Source organism: Myxine glutinosa, chromosome 5, assembly GCF_964187855.1.
Source record: "Myxine glutinosa chromosome 5, kmMyxGlut1.1, whole genome shotgun sequence".
NCBI lineage: Eukaryota > Metazoa > Chordata > Myxini > Myxiniformes > Myxinidae > Myxine > Myxine glutinosa.
This window is the reverse complement of record NC_136265.1, coordinates 38262024-38278736: the sequence shown is the minus strand read 5'-3', so window position 1 is coordinate 38278736 and position 16713 is coordinate 38262024. Positions and strand designations below refer to the sequence as shown.

The window sequence follows — 16713 nt, the reverse complement described above, 5'->3', positions numbered from 1 at the left end:
AGCTACCTCCCACTCCCCCACAGCCCCTCGGGCAGCACTGGGTACCCCTTCTAGTATTCAATAACAGCAATCAAGAGCAAACCTGCTGCAATAAGAGATCATGCAGATTGTCAAAAGCAACAGTCAGATGAGTCTCAAGCGAATTGGGCCCTCGACCTCGTACAAGTGCTTTCTCAGAGAACTTCCAAACTATTTTGTCCATCCAAAGAAGAAGAATAAAATGTTGAGTTATTACAGCTATCCTGTCGATGTTACATAACATGAGTTCTCTTCCAAGGAACCTCAATGCAGGAGGAGGTCATTAGGCCCATCAATCCCCTGCACAATGGCTGGCAACTTATGGTTGTTGCCTGTGTTCTATCCCTTTTAAATGCTGAGCATCAAGCAAGGAAATTAGGGTAGGGTTAGGGTAGGGTTATGGTAGGGTAGTTGTTAGGGTAGGGTTAGGGTAGGGTAGTTGTTAGGGTAGGGTTAGGGTAGGGTAGTTGTTAGGGTAGGGTTAGGGTAGGGTAGTTGTTAGGGTTAGGGTAGGGTAGGCTTAGGGTAGGGTTAGGGTTAGGTTAGGGGTAGGGTTAGGGTAGGGTAGGGTTAGGGTAGGGTAGGGTTAGGGTTAGGGTTAGGGTAGGGTTAGGGTAGGGTAGTTGTTAGGGTAGGGTAGTTGTTAGGGTTAGGGTAGGGTAGGCTTAGGGTAGGGTTAGGGTTAGGGTTAGGGTAGGGTAGGGGTAGGGTAGGGTAGGGTTAGGGTAGGGTAGGGGTAGGGTAGTGTAGGGTTAGGGTAGGGTAGGGTAGGGGTAGGGGTAGGGTAGTGTAGGGTTAGGGTAGGGTAGGGTAGTTGTTAGGGTGAGGGTAGGGTAGGGTTAGGGTAGGGGTAGGGTAGTGTAGGGTTAGGGTAGAGTATGGGTAGGGTATGGGTATGGTAGTGTAGGGTTAGGGTAGGGTAGGGTAGGGGTAGGATAGTGTAGGGTTAGTGTAGGGTTAGGGTTAGGGTTTGGGTTAGGTATAGAGCACCTACCATTTTACAAGTCTTTGATATGATTCAGCTATACAAGGGTTGAACGCACTGATGAGCTTCCAGACTCAGAGCGGATGTTCTAACTATGACATTCTCATCACTCAAATGTCCTTCTCTCAAGCCTGTCAGAATTCCGAATAGGTGCCAGAGCCAGGTTACCTGGTCGATGGCGCATGCAACAGAGAATGGAGCGCGTGATGACACTGAACTCCGCCGCTCCCTCGCGCAAGCCTTTCGAGACGGCTTCCACCACACCGTTTGGATCAAGGTCTCCTCTGTGGGACCAGCGCAGCAAGTCAGGCCCAATCACAATGGAAACAGAAAACAATGCATAGATTAGTAACACGGATGAAGGAGGAAGGAAGGAATCCTCAAGAGTAGGAAATTTATCAGGGAACAAAACTAACAGATTATCCATCCATATAACTTGGTGGTGGTTGCACCACCATTGGGCTCTTGTTAGACTGTTGGTGCAATCTAGAGTCGGCCAGGAATTTCAAATTTTGCCTGAATACTGACACATAATGGCCTGCTCTTTTCAAGAGTTTAGTATCTTCTTTGAAAGGATTGTGTACTTTCGATGATGAAAGTTCCTACCCAAGAAGCACCAGAACAATAATCTATTGTCAGATCCGGTTCCAACAGAAATCTGCAAACCCGACCAGATAGCCAATTAACAGCTGTACCTCAAAGCCATTCTGTGGGCTGTGAAATATTAGGGGAGTATATAATGACATAGAGGGAAAGTAAATACAAAAACAATGGGATGCACAAAAGCAGCAAAAGAACCAAAAGTAAAGGAAAGATGGGAAAACATTAAAGAAAGAATATTTAAGCATTACATCATCATCCGCATTACCGTGAAAGTAAATAATTAAGGGGAAGGTTTGCTGTGTCGATGAAGTCCAAATGGAAGAGCAATTTAACTTGCTTAATGAACCCTTACTCTGGGTTCCCTTACAAGGAATTTCAGTACAAGAGGAGGCCATTAGGCCCATCAACTACGGTTGTTTGTCCATGCTCTACCCTTTTTACCTGCGAAATGGCGCATGTCTACAAGAGCTTTGCATTGCTGTTGTTGTTTGGGTTCTTGGTGGGGGTCGATTTTTGAAATGTGCACCCATTGGTCGGACAGCTGCCAGACCACACCCACTTCTGTCGCTCGACTCCACCCACCATAGCACCGAGACGAAATGATATGGCCGCCATCTTGGTTTTCTGGTGGGACTAACGCATTAGGCCTGTAGGCCTCTGCTGATTAATTATACACTGCCCAGGTTTCTTGCGTCAGATTGCCATTCTACTCCAGCGGATATGTCAAACTATTGTGCACTTTATTATACAAGTACGAAACTTGGCACAATTATATTGTATCTCTTGTGGATTATTTTGAAGATTAGAGGCAAACAAAATTAGTTGCGTGTCAGCCTTGGTAGCCATTTTTCCAAAATGGCTGCCATCAAGCTTTCATGGTATGATTGCCTAACCAAGATCACTTCAACCAATGCTTTTGTGTTGCTCAAGTTTGCCCTATGGCTCCCAATTAACCCAGAGTATTGCAGAAGTGACCTCAGTGCTGAATTTGATAACTTCTAAAAATCCAACATTCATGTACAAGTCTTCAACCGCTGAAAAATTCTGGGGGGAGGGGGGGAGGGGGATGAAATATCATAGCAAGGTCAGCTTCAGTCTTATTTGCTATTATCATATCAAAGCGACAGCTCTTATTTGCTCTCTCTCGCCTGTCTCTCTCTCTCTCTTTCCTCCAACCCTCCTCTCCCTTCTCCCCCTCCTCTCTCCCTCCCACTTCTCCACCCCTCCTCTCTGCCTCCCCCCGCCCCCACCCTCTTCTCTCCTCTCTCCACCCTATCTCTCTCCCTTCCCCTCTCCCTCTCCTTTCACCCCCTCTCTCTTTCCCACCCTTTCCTTTCTCTCCCCACCCTCTCTTGGTATTCCTGTCAGCAAAGTGACGGGTGGTATATAAATGCAAGTTGAACGGTTGTGTCTGAACGGGGTAAATGTCGCAACCAAAGCACGTATAATGTTTAATGATACCTCATTTATGAGCTCTTTCGTCTGGACAGTGCATGCAGATGTCTACAAATATCGATATTCACGTAATTTCCAGTTTGGTTGCATTTGGTTTTGGTTTTGTGGCTAGGTTGCGCACACAGGCAGTGTATAGGCTCATAGCTGCTGGTTCGCACATCTCCCAAAAGTAAAACAAAAAACAAAAAACAATACAACCACAAACTGTTCAGTCAATTCTGTCCAACGTATAATTACCTTTTTGTCGATTTATTTCACCGAGAAATCTTAGCAGTCATAACAATCAATGAATGGACATTCCAAGCAAACTCCACAAATATTCCACACTCCATTGGAAATGAATTCGCTTATGACAGCCCGGTGGATCTGGGTTATCTGCTGGTGTATTATAAAATAATTATATGGTTGGAGCGTTGCTATACCATGGGATAAGGAAACCCACTCTCATATAGATATATAGACTCTTCCTTTCAACAGATGAGTATAAGATCAAAATTTGAACTGTACTTCAATAATTATCCCAGCAAATGCCGTGATTACTAGATCCGATCTTGACGGGGTGACTCAAGTTGTTTTTTCAGGAAGGGATGTAAAGTGAAACATTTGAATCATGATCGGTTCTAGTAATCTTCATTTTGAGTTTATTTGCTTTTAGTTTCTCTTGTATGAAGCTACTTGGCCTGGCCTACTTTGATGCGAAATACTTTGCTTTAACCACAGCTCAAACCTATAATTATCACAAATATGCCAGCCTCCTCATTTTGTTGTTTTCCCACAAGCAATCCGTTCCACAGAATCAGGTCTAAGTTCAGAATCGAAAGAATTTCTGGCGCAGATAATAAATGAGCCCCTGAGAAGTAAAACAGGTGAACCCTTATCCAGGACCAAATTGAGCTGAAATCATGCAAGTAATCTTTCAAGGACATCACCTTTGGTGTTCATGATGGTTCAGAACAATATGTTTGAAGCTGATACATACGGATATCAAAAGTTGTATCGTGTGGTGCAGCCCGCTTTACTTCTCAAGGGTTCAAATATTTCCCTTTCTGTAGCTCAACTTCCCAAGCATAGCCACAAGAGTGCAGTCAGGATAAGGTTTGAGAAAGCACAAAAGTGAATAACACTATTCCAACTCTTGACCTCAGCAGAACTCATCGGTAAGCTTCCCTGGCAAACCTTTTTATGAATAAAGAAAACTATTATAATGATAACTTACCTTTGGGATGTCTATTCTGGGTTCTATTCCTGACCTGACTATAAACTTTGTGATTGGCGCATCAGAGGCAGGGCAGGGCGTTGCATCAAAAAGTGCGCCGTCCCTCGGATGGAAGTTAAGCCGGGTGTTCCTTCTGCTTAAAGATTGCGTACTGAACACATGAAAGATTTTGCCAAAATCGCCCTCAGTCGAACGTCAGGCCAAGCCAACCGGTTCGTGAAACACTTGCACCAAAAACTTTCATCGACTGACCCCACAAAAAGGTGGGAATAATTGGGGGCGTTAGAGAAGAAGGAGTAGCTGTAGTAATTTAGGAAAGGGCAGGGTGGTGGAAAACTTGCACAGTTAGGCACTGTTTCTGCCAAATTCTGTCTGTTTTCTGTTTCCAGTATATCAACCCATATGAAGGAGGTGGATTGGGGAACCCAAGGCACCTAAGGGGAACCGGAGGGGGAACCTAAAGTCTGGATGTGTTTGTCGCAACAACAGGTCGGACTGACTGGAGGAATAGACTGCCTGCCTGACTTTTGTACCGCACCTGGAGGAACGGCTGCTCTTACCTGCAACCTCTTAAATGCTTCCTGCACAAGTCTGCGCAGTAGCATCTTTGGCCGAGGGCATGGCTGTGCCACTGATGTAATGCCATCTGCTGGTTAGGGCAGGGATTTGTAATTTGTTCAAGGTGCCAGCGACACCTCGCCTACTCCTCACAAAGGTCACTGTGGGATCTTTGACATCCACCAACTGATGTCGATAAGACGGCACATCCAGTTTAGTGTCCATCCAAGGGACGGCACACACGTTGATGAATCGCCCTGCCTGTGAAACACTGGGATGCCAGTTTATAGCTGGATCGGGATTCAAAAGCAGGCTAGACAGCTCAAAGGTGAGTGTGCATACCTCCAGACCATCCTGCCAGCCCAAGAACTTGATACGGGCACCCATATCAAATTGGAAAAACACCAAGTTTCACCACAAATATGGTACAGTATGGTTTTCACAGTATCGCTCTGACACTACACATGCTTCTTCCATTTTAACCTTATTTTGCTATCTTATGTGAAGAACGAGATAAAAGGGATCTTAGGCACAGAAAAGGGGGCACTTGGCACTCCATACCTACGTCATACCAACATCTTAGCGCTCGCGATTCAGCAAGCCGGTAGTATTAATCGTATAACTAACACCAAGCACGCAATATGGCTCAGGTGCCAGCACGTAATTAATTCCCGAGGTATTTGAAACAAAAACTGCAGTGTTTAACACCAACAAGCCAATTCTAGATGGGACCAGCTGGCTTTAGCTTTAGATGGGACCAGCTGGCTTTAGCTTTAGATGGGACCAGCCCTCTGAAGAACTCCATGCTCCTAAAAATGGAGCATCTGCTTGCGCTTCGTCAGATTGGCCGTTTTCAGTTAAGTTCGAACTCGTTGCCGAACAAACCAAGACCAAAGAGCTTAAAAAAAAAAAAAACACCCTAACAACTCAAAAAACAAATAGGAAACAAAATACCTTAATTGGTGATTGATCTGCCGTGGAGAGAAGAGAACCTGACGTTTTGGGCCTTACCCTTTGTCAGAGCAATGGAGAGGCAAGTAAGATGGAGGGTAAGTCCCGAAATGTCAAATTCTATTTCTAATTTGTTTTGACTTCTTTTGCCACCCAAACAGATCGCTGATCTTGTGCTGAAATGAGCAATTATATTCTTTCATCCACCCTAGCAACTGCCTCAACACCACCTTCCACCTTGCTATCCTCTCTCAACCACAACTTCAAAGCACAACCCTATTTCTCTCTGTTGTAGACTACTACACCTCCCTTGGTGTGGTTTCTCCCAAAGGTGATAGCACTTTTCTTTCTTAAATCTAAGGCATTTCTTTGAACTCTTTTGCATGCTTTGATTTCAGGTTTATTGTACTTTTGTTGACTCTGCATTTTGCTTCAGTGAGTACCAAATTCTTCACACTCTACAATTTCCTTGCCTGTTCAATTTATTCACCTGCAAGACAACTTGCCATTGCGGTGACAAAATGCTTACATTATTAGGAGGAACTGGTCGGAATGAGAAGGAACCCAAACATGACGATGTAATCCTTCAATATTCTGAGATACAGCAAGAGGTATCTGCTCATCTTAAATAGGAACTAGAACGGGCACTCGGTAGAGCGCATACCTTCGCCGCAGCTACTGTTCTGTACTTGGCATGGGAGTGTAGGGAACAGAACAGTGAACAGTTTTGACCTTTTCGTGACCTTGACCTTGACCTTTGACCCGATTGCTCCCAAAATCTAATCAAATGTGTCCCGTATAATAACCAATCATCCCACCAAATTTCATGCAATTCGGTTGAATACTTTTTGAGTTATGCGAATAACATACACACACACACACACACAGACATACAAATAAATACACAGCGATCAAAACATAACCTTCCGCTTTTGCGAAGGTAATTACCAGTACCAGCAGAAGTGATAACAACAGCAAGAGCAGCAACAGTGGTGGTAGATGCACAATGAGCTGCAGACCTGGGCAAGCCCCAGGATTTGGGTTCAACATCAGCAGTGGCAAGAAGTTGTGGGGAGTAGCGCACTTCGAGGTATACAACACCTTCGCGCGCCTTGTCCTGCACCAACTCGTAAGCAACACGGCGAATGGCTTCCTTGTCTCCCCTGAATAGATGGATGCGACATTTACAAACAGAATTGCAGTAATGAAGACAATGAAAATTATACATTATTGGAAAGTCAACAGGATCGTGCATAGTTAGTACCTTTGAGCTATCTAGTCTGGGTTAGATTTTCAGCCTGAGTGTGCCGTCCCTCGGATTTACGTTTTCCTGGTGACACCTTTGCTCGCCTTAGTTGGTGCATGCTAAAGATCTTTTGATGAAGAGTAGGCGAAGTATCGCTGGCACCCTGGCCAAATTCAAAATTACTGCCATACCCAACAGGGGGCACAGCTATGCTCCCATCAATGATGTAAACCAGCCCATCCTTCATCAGGTCAGGTCAGGTATGGGAGCATGTGCCGGAACAGCGCGTCACTGCATCCACTTTCCGCAGAAAGGCAGTAATTTTGAATTTGGCCAGGGTTGCCAGCAATACCTCGCCTACTCCAGGGGCCTCTGTCTGGCCATCCCCCAGGCTGATGCCTGGCCCATCCCTATCTCCTTGAGATGCCAATTAACCTGCTGCAACCATGAGGCACGCAGTCGGCCCGTTGGCCTCCTCCACTCACGAGGCCCCCTTGCTGAGAATATCTGGTGAGCTGGATCAGCGTCCGGAAAATGAGCCACATGTCCATACAGCTGCAGCTGACGCTCACGGACCATACAGGAAACAAATATCATCTGAATCTTTCTCAGCAACCACTCGTTGGACACGAAGTCCGACCAGTGATAGCCAAAGATTCTCCGAAGAGACTTTGTTCCAAAGGCATCAAGTCTCATTCTCTGGCCCTTGGTGAGGGTCCAAGTCTCGAATCCATAGAGCAAGACTGGAAACACCAAGGACTTAAAGACTCTGACCTTCGTCCTCCTGCATAGATACTGACAGTGCCACAACCCATGATCCAACGAATCCAGGACTCCCCAGGCCCGACTCAGATGTCTATCAACCTCTGGCTCACAACATGCTGAGACATAAATAACACTGCCAAGGCAAGTGAATCTCTTCGTGACCTCAACATCTTCGCCACAAACAGACACAGGCAAGACAGCAGCATCCAAGATGTCATTGAAAGCCTGGATCTTGGTTTTGACCCAGGAAATGCATAATCCCAGCAGCTCCGGTCCTCATTCAGTGCCTGGAGGGCTCCCGTAAGAATATCCAGCGTCTCCGCAAAGATGACTGCATCATCTGTGAAATCCTCCCCAGAATCAAGTCCATACAAGCGCTGAAGAGTGTGGGAGCCAGTACACACCCCTGCCAAACTCCAGTCACAACTGGAAATAAGTCAGAGATGGAGCCACCACACCTCACAGCACTATCAGTACCAGAGTATAGTTCAGAGATCAGATTGATCAGTGTTGGTGGCACCCCACGAAGACCAAGAATCCTCCAGAAGGCATCCCAATTCACCGAATCAAACGCCTTGCAGAAATCAACATAGGTTGCTAGCAGCCCCTGACGAAACTCTCGCTTGCATTCGGTGAGGACCTAAAGCACAAGGATACGGTCAATCATTGACCTCTTTGGTGTAAAGTCTGACTGCTCCGGTCGCTGGTGCTTGAGCAGATGGCGGCGAACCCTCTCAAGAATGATCCAAGCAAAGACCTTGCACGGCACCGAGAGTAGCGTCACTCCTCGGTAGTTGTTGCAGTCCTGGTGATCACCCTTCCCTTTCCAGAGGGGGACAACAAGGCCCCTCTTCCAGTCAGTTGGGATGATGCCTGTGCTCCAAACAGAGCATAGAACTGCATGCAACGACTCAAGTACAGCATTTCCACCAGCCTTGAGGCCACAAATCCCAGGAGCTTTGCCCCCTTTCAGCCGGTTCACAGACGCCTGTGTTTCCACAAGTGAAGGCGGTTCACAGTTAATTGGGGGGGGGGGGGGGGTCAGTATTTGGGATAGCAACACCCATGACATCCAACTCAACAGCCGGTGGGTCAGCCTGGTACAGTGATACAGCCGCTCAAAGTAACCGGCCCAGCGGGCCTTCACTAAACTCCTTCATCATTTCTCAAAAGGAATCCTTCAACATGCTAGTTATTTCCACTATCCATGTGATAGTAGTTGAGATATTGATTATGAGAAAAATCATGTCATGGTTCTCATTTTTGCCCTGCGCTCCTGAAGCGAAGAGCATGGTTAAGCGATCAGTTGCGTGTGTATGTACATACATATCTAGAGATATGTACGTGTCTGCATTTTTAAAATTCACTTTCTCGGCAAGCGTTGGTCCGATTGACATAAAATTTAGCATCATATGAGCACCTCCTCATGTAGAAATTTGATCATGTAGAATCAAATCAAAATGTAAAGTTATAATTAGCCAGTTTCATAATGAGGGCTATATTGTGTTCTGTGCAGCACGAGACGGCCGTTTTTTTTTTTTCAAATAGCTTCCGTGTTTCTTTATTTTTTACCATTCGAACTTCAGTCCAGGCTATAACTTATTTGAGCTTTTGTCATCAAAGTTTCAACAAATCTTAATTTTTCTCCAATAGATTTTCATTTTCTTTAGTTGTTGTTTTCGTCAAGTTTTAGTTTGAATACAACGCAGACGCGGACGGACTTTTAATTTTGGGGTGCTTTCTAGTTTTACTTGTGGATCTACCTTACAAGGAACTTCAATGTTGGAGGAGGCCATGAGGAAGCCTCACATACCATTTTATAAAGTCTTCGATATGACTTAGCCGGGTTTTGAACAGTCGACCTCCCAAATTCCGAGCGGACGCTCTAACCATTATGAGTTTGAGTGAGTTTGGTTAAAGAGGTTTGTTTAAAGAAGTTTGATTAAATAATTGTTTTAGTTAAAAATTTAACCCTAGTGTTGGCTTAGCGGTTAGGGTGCCGGCTTGGGATCTTAGGATCCTAGGTTCGAATCCCGGTCAGATCGCTGAATTAACACCAGGAGGGTTGACCTCCGCCCGTTCATCCTTCCGAGTCGGCAAATTGAGTACCAGCTTGCTGGGATGAATGATCCCGGTGTGTACTCTGGCTTAGAATAGGTACACCATATCCTGGCACATCGTAAGAGGCAACTAAGGGTTGGGGTCAGGAAGGGCATCTGCCCATATAAAACATTGCCTCAAACAGGGAACCATGATTATCATGGGCCCGCAAGGCTAACCCCCGCTCTAGCGGGAAAAATGGCCTTAAAACGATCATTCATTCATTCAGTTAAATTAAGTTTTGTTTTTAGTTTTGTTTTGGATAAAATTTAATTTAGTTTTGGTTAAAGAAAGTTTCGGTGAAGCTCAGTGAAAACCACTGAGTTTGGTTAAAGAACTTTTTGCTGCGCACGTCGGGCACTTTTGTATCCTCTGCTGTAATGTTGGTTCCAGTATGCATCGACACAACTAAAAAGGATTTCTATGTGACTGGCATTTAAACTTTAGAGGATAGGCAAACGTCATAAACGTGAAAAGTTGAAAGACGGTGCATTGCAGACACACAGAAAACAATTACCAACATAGCCACTTCCTGTAGAAACCCCCTCATGAATGATGTTTAATGTAAGCTATAATCTGTTTGATGAAGATTGTAATGCCATTAACACTTGCATGATGTGTGCATCAAAGAACATACGCTATGACAGGTAGATACAGCCCAAACCGATGTATAAACTTAGAGAGACTCTCCGGATGGTCCATAACGATACTTTTCCGAAGGTCTTCCACAGAAGTGAGAACCTCCTTGTGGCCTTTGCGTCTGTTTCACCAGGAAGACAAAACAGACTTGAAGTAAACAAAGTGAGCATCAGCATTGTAACACACAAACCAATTATCAACAAGAAAGAGCAATCCGAGATTGTAAACCCTCGCCAGGATGTGTTTTCAGTGGTTTTTAAGGCTTTTGTGTTAAAAACAAATATGGCGGCCGAACCACGTGACCTATGACGTCATAATTATTTTTTTCTCCACCGATTTATCCCTAGATAACGCTCAATAAATTTCATCTTGATCGGATGAAGTTTTGTACTTCTCGAATTATGACGTCATAATGGAGGCACCTATGACATCATCATTAACATATTTTATTCCCCATGGAGAGTTCTTTACATTGACCCATGTCTCAATTTGTTCTATTCAGCACTTTCGGAGATATGGAGGTTTTTTTTTTGTTTGTTTATTTTTTTTGTATACATAGTCGAGGCTCGTGAAAGAGCTAACATTTATCAAAGAAACAAATCAAACAAACAAGCAAACAAAGTATATAAAAAGGGGAGCGGTCGACAAGATGGGGAGAGAAGGGGAGGAAGCACACAAACACAACATTTGAGAGCAGGGACATCGGGAGATGTGTGGGAAGGAGAGGGCCTGGGGGGAGGCAGGATAGGTATAAAACGCAAGGACACCAAGGACTTCCAGGAAAGAAGACAAAAGTCACCTCAAAAAAGTGGATTTGGGGTGAAATTAGCGGGGGTAGAAAAGATCAAGGTTTTGGATCGGGGAAGATAAGAGATGGTGGTGAACAGCCGTTTTAAAGACCTGGAGTGTGGAGTGGGATTGAAGAGAGTGAGGGAGTTTGTTCCAGAGGCGGGAGAAAAGAGGAATGAAGGAGTGAAGGTGAGCAGAGAGTCTTGATTTTGGCAGTTTAACCATAAGAGGGTTGCAGGCAGATATTGTGCGACCTGCAGGAATATTTGGGGGACAGAGCACAGAGAGAGCTGGGGGAGCAAGGCCGGAGAGGAGTCGGTAGAAAGACGGAAAGACCACCAACCTGCCTGCGGTGAGTAAGTGAAAGGCCCTCAGAGATAGCGTCATCGCGGGAGATTCCAATGATTCGAATTATGACGTCATAATGGAGGCACGTATGACATCATCATTAACATATTTTATTCCCCATGGAGAGTTCTTTACAAGGAGTCATTTTGTCAATTTTTTCTATTCAGCGCTTTCGGAGATATGGAGGTGCAAAGTTTTCGGTTTTTCCAAGATGGCGTTTGTACCACGTGACCCAATACGTCATAATTATGAAGAAAAAAATTCTACAGGTGGAGTTGCACCTATGGTGGAAATTTCCTGTCAATCGGACCAACGGTTGCAGAGAAAATCATATTTATTATGTGCGGACAAACAAACAGACAAACAGACAAACAAACAAACAAAGAGACAAACGAACCCAAATGCAATACACTCTCCTCCTGCGAGGGTAATAACTCGTTTATTGTATAAAAAATACCGAAAAAATAACACCTTTTATACATTATATCAAAAGGCTCATGGAGGAGGTCGACGACTTGAGTACAGGTCAACTTGAAATACAAGGACATTATGACACAATATACGAATCAGCACAGTATTGTATATGTGATTGGAACCTGTGTGCACCGTCTATACAATATATGCATACACTGATACAGTATATACAGTGCATTCAGAAAGTATTCAGACCCCTTCACTTTTTTCACATTTTGTTATGTTGTAGCCTTATGCTGAAATCCTTTAAATTTCATTTTTTCCCTCATCAATCTACACTCGATACCCCATAATGACAAAGAGAAAACAGGATTTTAGAAAGTTTTCCAAATTTATTAAAAATAAAAAACTGAAATATCACATTGACCATAAGTATTCATACCCTTAACTCAGTACTTAGTTGAAGCACCTTTGGCAGCGATTAGAGCCTCGAGTCTTCTTAGGTGTGACGCGACAAGCTTCGACAACCTATCCTAATTAGACAGGGACAACGCTTAGTCTGATCAGGTTGAAATGTATTGAGCGTGATCTATGGAACAATTATATTAGAGAATATAAATGTATGATGTCATCGCTCACGTGGTCTGGCAGCCATATTGGATCAAAGAAAAAAAACGTTCAAAAACAAGAGTTGGCTCGCAACAAGTTGACTGCGCAGGGTAAGTATTCTAGGAATGTCATCTAGTTGCTTACGCAATGTGTAAACATACCCCACTAGTATATGTGTATATATACTGTATGTATATCCTTCACAACATGAACTTGTGTATGTGATATAGCACACGACGACATCCACAGACACACATTGTACCTGCCAAAAAGTTAACACCTTAATATATCCTTCATAATGTGTAATGCCATCATAGGTTCACAAAACGAGAAACACCTGCTTCCTCTGGGCCTGGTGGGAGCTCAGCAGTTCGTCCTGAGGCAAGGGTAAAGGGGGGGGGGGGGGGGGGGGTTGGGAATCGGGGCCAATTTACCTTATGACTGTACACATTTACATCGACAATTTGCATCTTCCCTCCCACCTTTTCCCACCCTAAAAGCGATTTTGTGCCAGAACACTTTGTCCCAGCATATTCATCCTTCTCTATCTGTGTTTCAGCCAGTGACACTTCTTCTTCTTCTTCTCTTTTTTCTTTACCCGCTTGATGATGTTTCACACAATTTCCTGTTAAGTCACTCATTCTTCCCTAGTACGTTCCTAGAACGTGCCTACATTAATACTCTATTTAAACACAAATTTAGTTTTACAATCTTCCCTAAAATTAAAGAAAGTCAAATTGTAAAATGTGAAGTATACAAATGAGTATAATCACCTTGGCCAAATTCCAAATTCCAAATTCCTTGGATTGAGCAACAGGCCCTTAAGTGGTCAAGCTTTCAATCCCAGGAACGACTGGACCCAATCCCAATATCAAGACATAATTACTCCCGCCAGGGAGTAATGCATTCGATCATGTCCGTGTGTGTGTGTGTTCGTGTGTTTGGGAACAAGATTTCTGGAAAAGTTCTGAACGGATTTGGATGAAAGTTGGTGGGATGATTGCCCTTGGGATAAGGAAGAATTGATTAGTTTTGGGTGAAGCTCAGGATATTATTCCGGATCCAGGAATGTTTTGAAAGATTGTTTACCAATGGAAGACAGGGCTCATTTTTTTTAAACATTATCTTCTATATATTCTATATTTAACATTGTGATATGAAAACAGTTTTCATATTTGTTGTAAATGTAGCTTAAACTCGTGGTTATGTGTTTGAGCGGTGTATTTTGTTAGCAGCATCGTCTTCAAGGTTCTTTTTTTTTCTTTCTAATAAAGACATAGTTTGTCATTTTAAAACCACCAAAGTGTGTATTCGGTTTCCCCGTTTCATAAAATGTATCGTTTGATACGTATAATGCTTTAAAACTGTTTTTTTTTTTTTGTTTTTTTTTTTACCTCAGAAGAGATATCAACATTTACCTCAGCGAGGGTCAATCGCGGTGTCAGTATTTGATGAACTTATAAAGACTTAGGTGAGTTATAAGTGTGACAAGCATGTGCACGGGATTCTTCCCAGAAGAATGAGTGGTCGCATTAGCTTGTACGACTTAAAATGAGCGAGTTTTGTTTTGACGTTTGGGCCAGTTTTACATGTTGTATCCCGAAGGAATGAAACGAACGTTTTCCTGGCGTACAATTTTTATTTAAAGTCACACATGCCTCAAAATACACTCACTTATATAGAATTGAACGCTGAATCCGAAAATGTAAGTGAAATTGCCTTGTTTTTTTTAGCATTATCTTCTATATATTCTATATATATATCTGCAGTTTCTGTCTTGTGTTGTCTTGTCTTGTGTTGTCACTGAACTACTCCCTCAAACTTTTGTGAAATCGTACTATTCCAACTTGACCCACGGCCCAATTCTATACTCAATCGTGACGTACATTGGACCGCGAGGTCTTCAAGGGTCTTCACTAGGATCCCCAAGGGTATAAAATATTCCCTGTCTGCTCTGGAGTATCATATAGCTTCGGCAGAATCTCTGGATCTGGATCTGGATGGCGGAAATTATCCACTCACTCAGTGCGCTCTACTTATTATTACAATACCGTATCCCCCCACCGTTTGAACCTCACTCTCCATCCCAGTTAACCTCGCTGAAAATAGTTTCTTGGTATTTGTGCAAGGACACACATTTAGTTTGTGTGACATTGTTGAGCTTTTCGAGGGACTATGTAATCCTTTTTCACTTACCCGAGCAAGCTCTGCGATGGTCTCCAGCCGGATGGCACCAATCCAGATGGACATGGAGCTCCACCTGGAAGCAGGGAAAGCATCAATCACCTTTTAGAGGCCCGACAGAGCTTTCTGATGGCATTTCCACACAAACAAAAGATTCTATGTATTTTTAGGGCACAATGTCATCATCACACCTTATGTCTGTGGGCCACCCCTCCAGAGATGGAATGTAAAAACAGGTGTTTGATACTCTGATAAAATGATTGTATTGAAAAGTTTCGGTTCATGCGGAGGAGTCTAAAACCTCCTCCTCTCTCCTCCTCGGTGGAAAGTTTTCCATACTCCAATGACGTAGCATCCTGTCTCGGATTAGTTCCGAGCTATGGAATTGTTCACGACTTCTCGTGAGCATCCCAATTCTCTGTCAAAGATTATGGGGCCTCCACCTCCAGCTAAGATCCTCCATAGGCAACCGCAGCACCTCTGAGATGGTGCAAACGACAAGATCACATGAATGAGAAAAATTCCACATTCACCTGTCACTCAAGGTCAGGGAGTGCACCAACACCTCAGTTTCGCCTGGAGGTGGGGTGCACACCTTTTCTGAGAGAGCTGTCTCGACCTGGTGTTTTTTATTCTCATCCAGCTGTAAACTGTCATCATGGTATTTTGCAGGCAAGGCCAATATAATCAACGTGCTGCACGTCAATTGAGCGGGAGGACCCGTTTGAGGACCATGGAGGAGATTGAGCCTGTGCAAATGGCCCCACCCTCCTTCCATTGTGGCCAATGGTTGCGACCAACAATTTGCCGGAGAGAAGTGGCGGCCAGAAAAGGAGTACGAGGGACTGCCTCGGAGAAACTAACTTGAAAATGAAGCTCCCACCGCCTAAACGTAGCTCATTGATTCGTTCTAGTTCCGAGTTGAAGGTCAAGCCCTCGGTGGTGTTGATGTTGGTAACTGTAAACATACGTTTGTTCGCACTCAGTCAGCTGTTCCACCCATGCTCCCACATGGGGCCTACACTCCCATACCTACACTATAAAAGTGAGAATTTGTATATACAGCATATTTGTTTGTTTGATTATTTATATACTGCTTATATATGTTTGATTATTTATATATGTTTGATTATTTGATTATTATTTACATATTTTATATATGGGAGGGGAGGGTGGGAAGGGGAGCAGTCAGAAGTGGAAGGCTCTTTTACAGAGAAGTTTATATCTTAAAGGGGAGGGGAGGGGGGAAGGGGAGGAGGAAGGGAGGGTGAGTAGGGGGAAGGGGAGCAGTCAGAAGTGGAAGCTCTTTTTACAGAGAATTTATATCTTAAAGGGGTGGGGAGGTTAGGGGTGGGAGGGGAGGGGATGGAGGGGCAGGGGTGATGGGAGGGGATGGGAGGGAAGGGGTGTGGGAGGGATGGGAGGGCAGGGTGTGGGAAGGGAGGCGGAGGAGGGGGAAGGGAGGGGGTGGAAGGGAGGGGGAGGCGGGAGGGGGGGAAGGAGTGCAGTCAGAAGTGGAAGCTCTTTTACAGAGAATTTATATCTTAAAGGGGAGGGGAGGGGGGAAGGGGAGGAGGAAGGGAGTGGGTAGGGGGAAGGGGAGCAGTCAGAAGTGGAAGCTCTTTTACAGAGAATTTATATCTTAAAGGGGAGGGGAGGGGGGAAGGGGAGGAGGAGGGGAGTGGGTAGGGGGAAGGGGAGCAGTCAGAAGTGGAAGCTCTTTTACAGAGAATTTATATCTTAAAGGGGAGGGGAGGGGGGAAGGGGAGGAGGAAGGGAGGGGGTAGGGGGAAGGGGAGCAGTCAGAAGTGGAGGCTCTTTTACAGAGAATTT

The 16713-nt window shown here is 44.4% G+C and overlaps 2 protein-coding genes across 5 annotated transcripts in view; one reads left to right on the top strand and one right to left on the bottom strand.

Annotated features, from left to right (window-relative positions):
* The window catches only part of LOC144892253 (uncharacterized), a 350787-nt gene that overhangs the window by 244376 nt on the left and 89698 nt on the right, over positions 1-16713 (top strand). The gene's annotated exons all lie outside the window — the stretch shown is intronic.
* The window catches only part of ADA (adenosine deaminase), a 119017-nt gene that overhangs the window by 37624 nt on the left and 64680 nt on the right, over positions 1-16713 (bottom strand). For all 4 annotated transcript variants that reach the window (XM_078777904.1, XM_078777902.1, XM_078777905.1 and 1 more), the window contains 4 exons: positions 14895-14956; positions 10535-10658; positions 6806-6949; positions 1172-1287 (listed from right to left, as the gene is read on the bottom strand). In XM_078777904.1, the coding sequence (XP_078634030.1) occupies positions 1172-1287; positions 6806-6949; positions 10535-10658; positions 14895-14956 (446 nt within the window). The remainder of the gene's footprint in view (positions 1-1171; positions 1288-6805; positions 6950-10534; positions 10659-14894; positions 14957-16713) is intronic.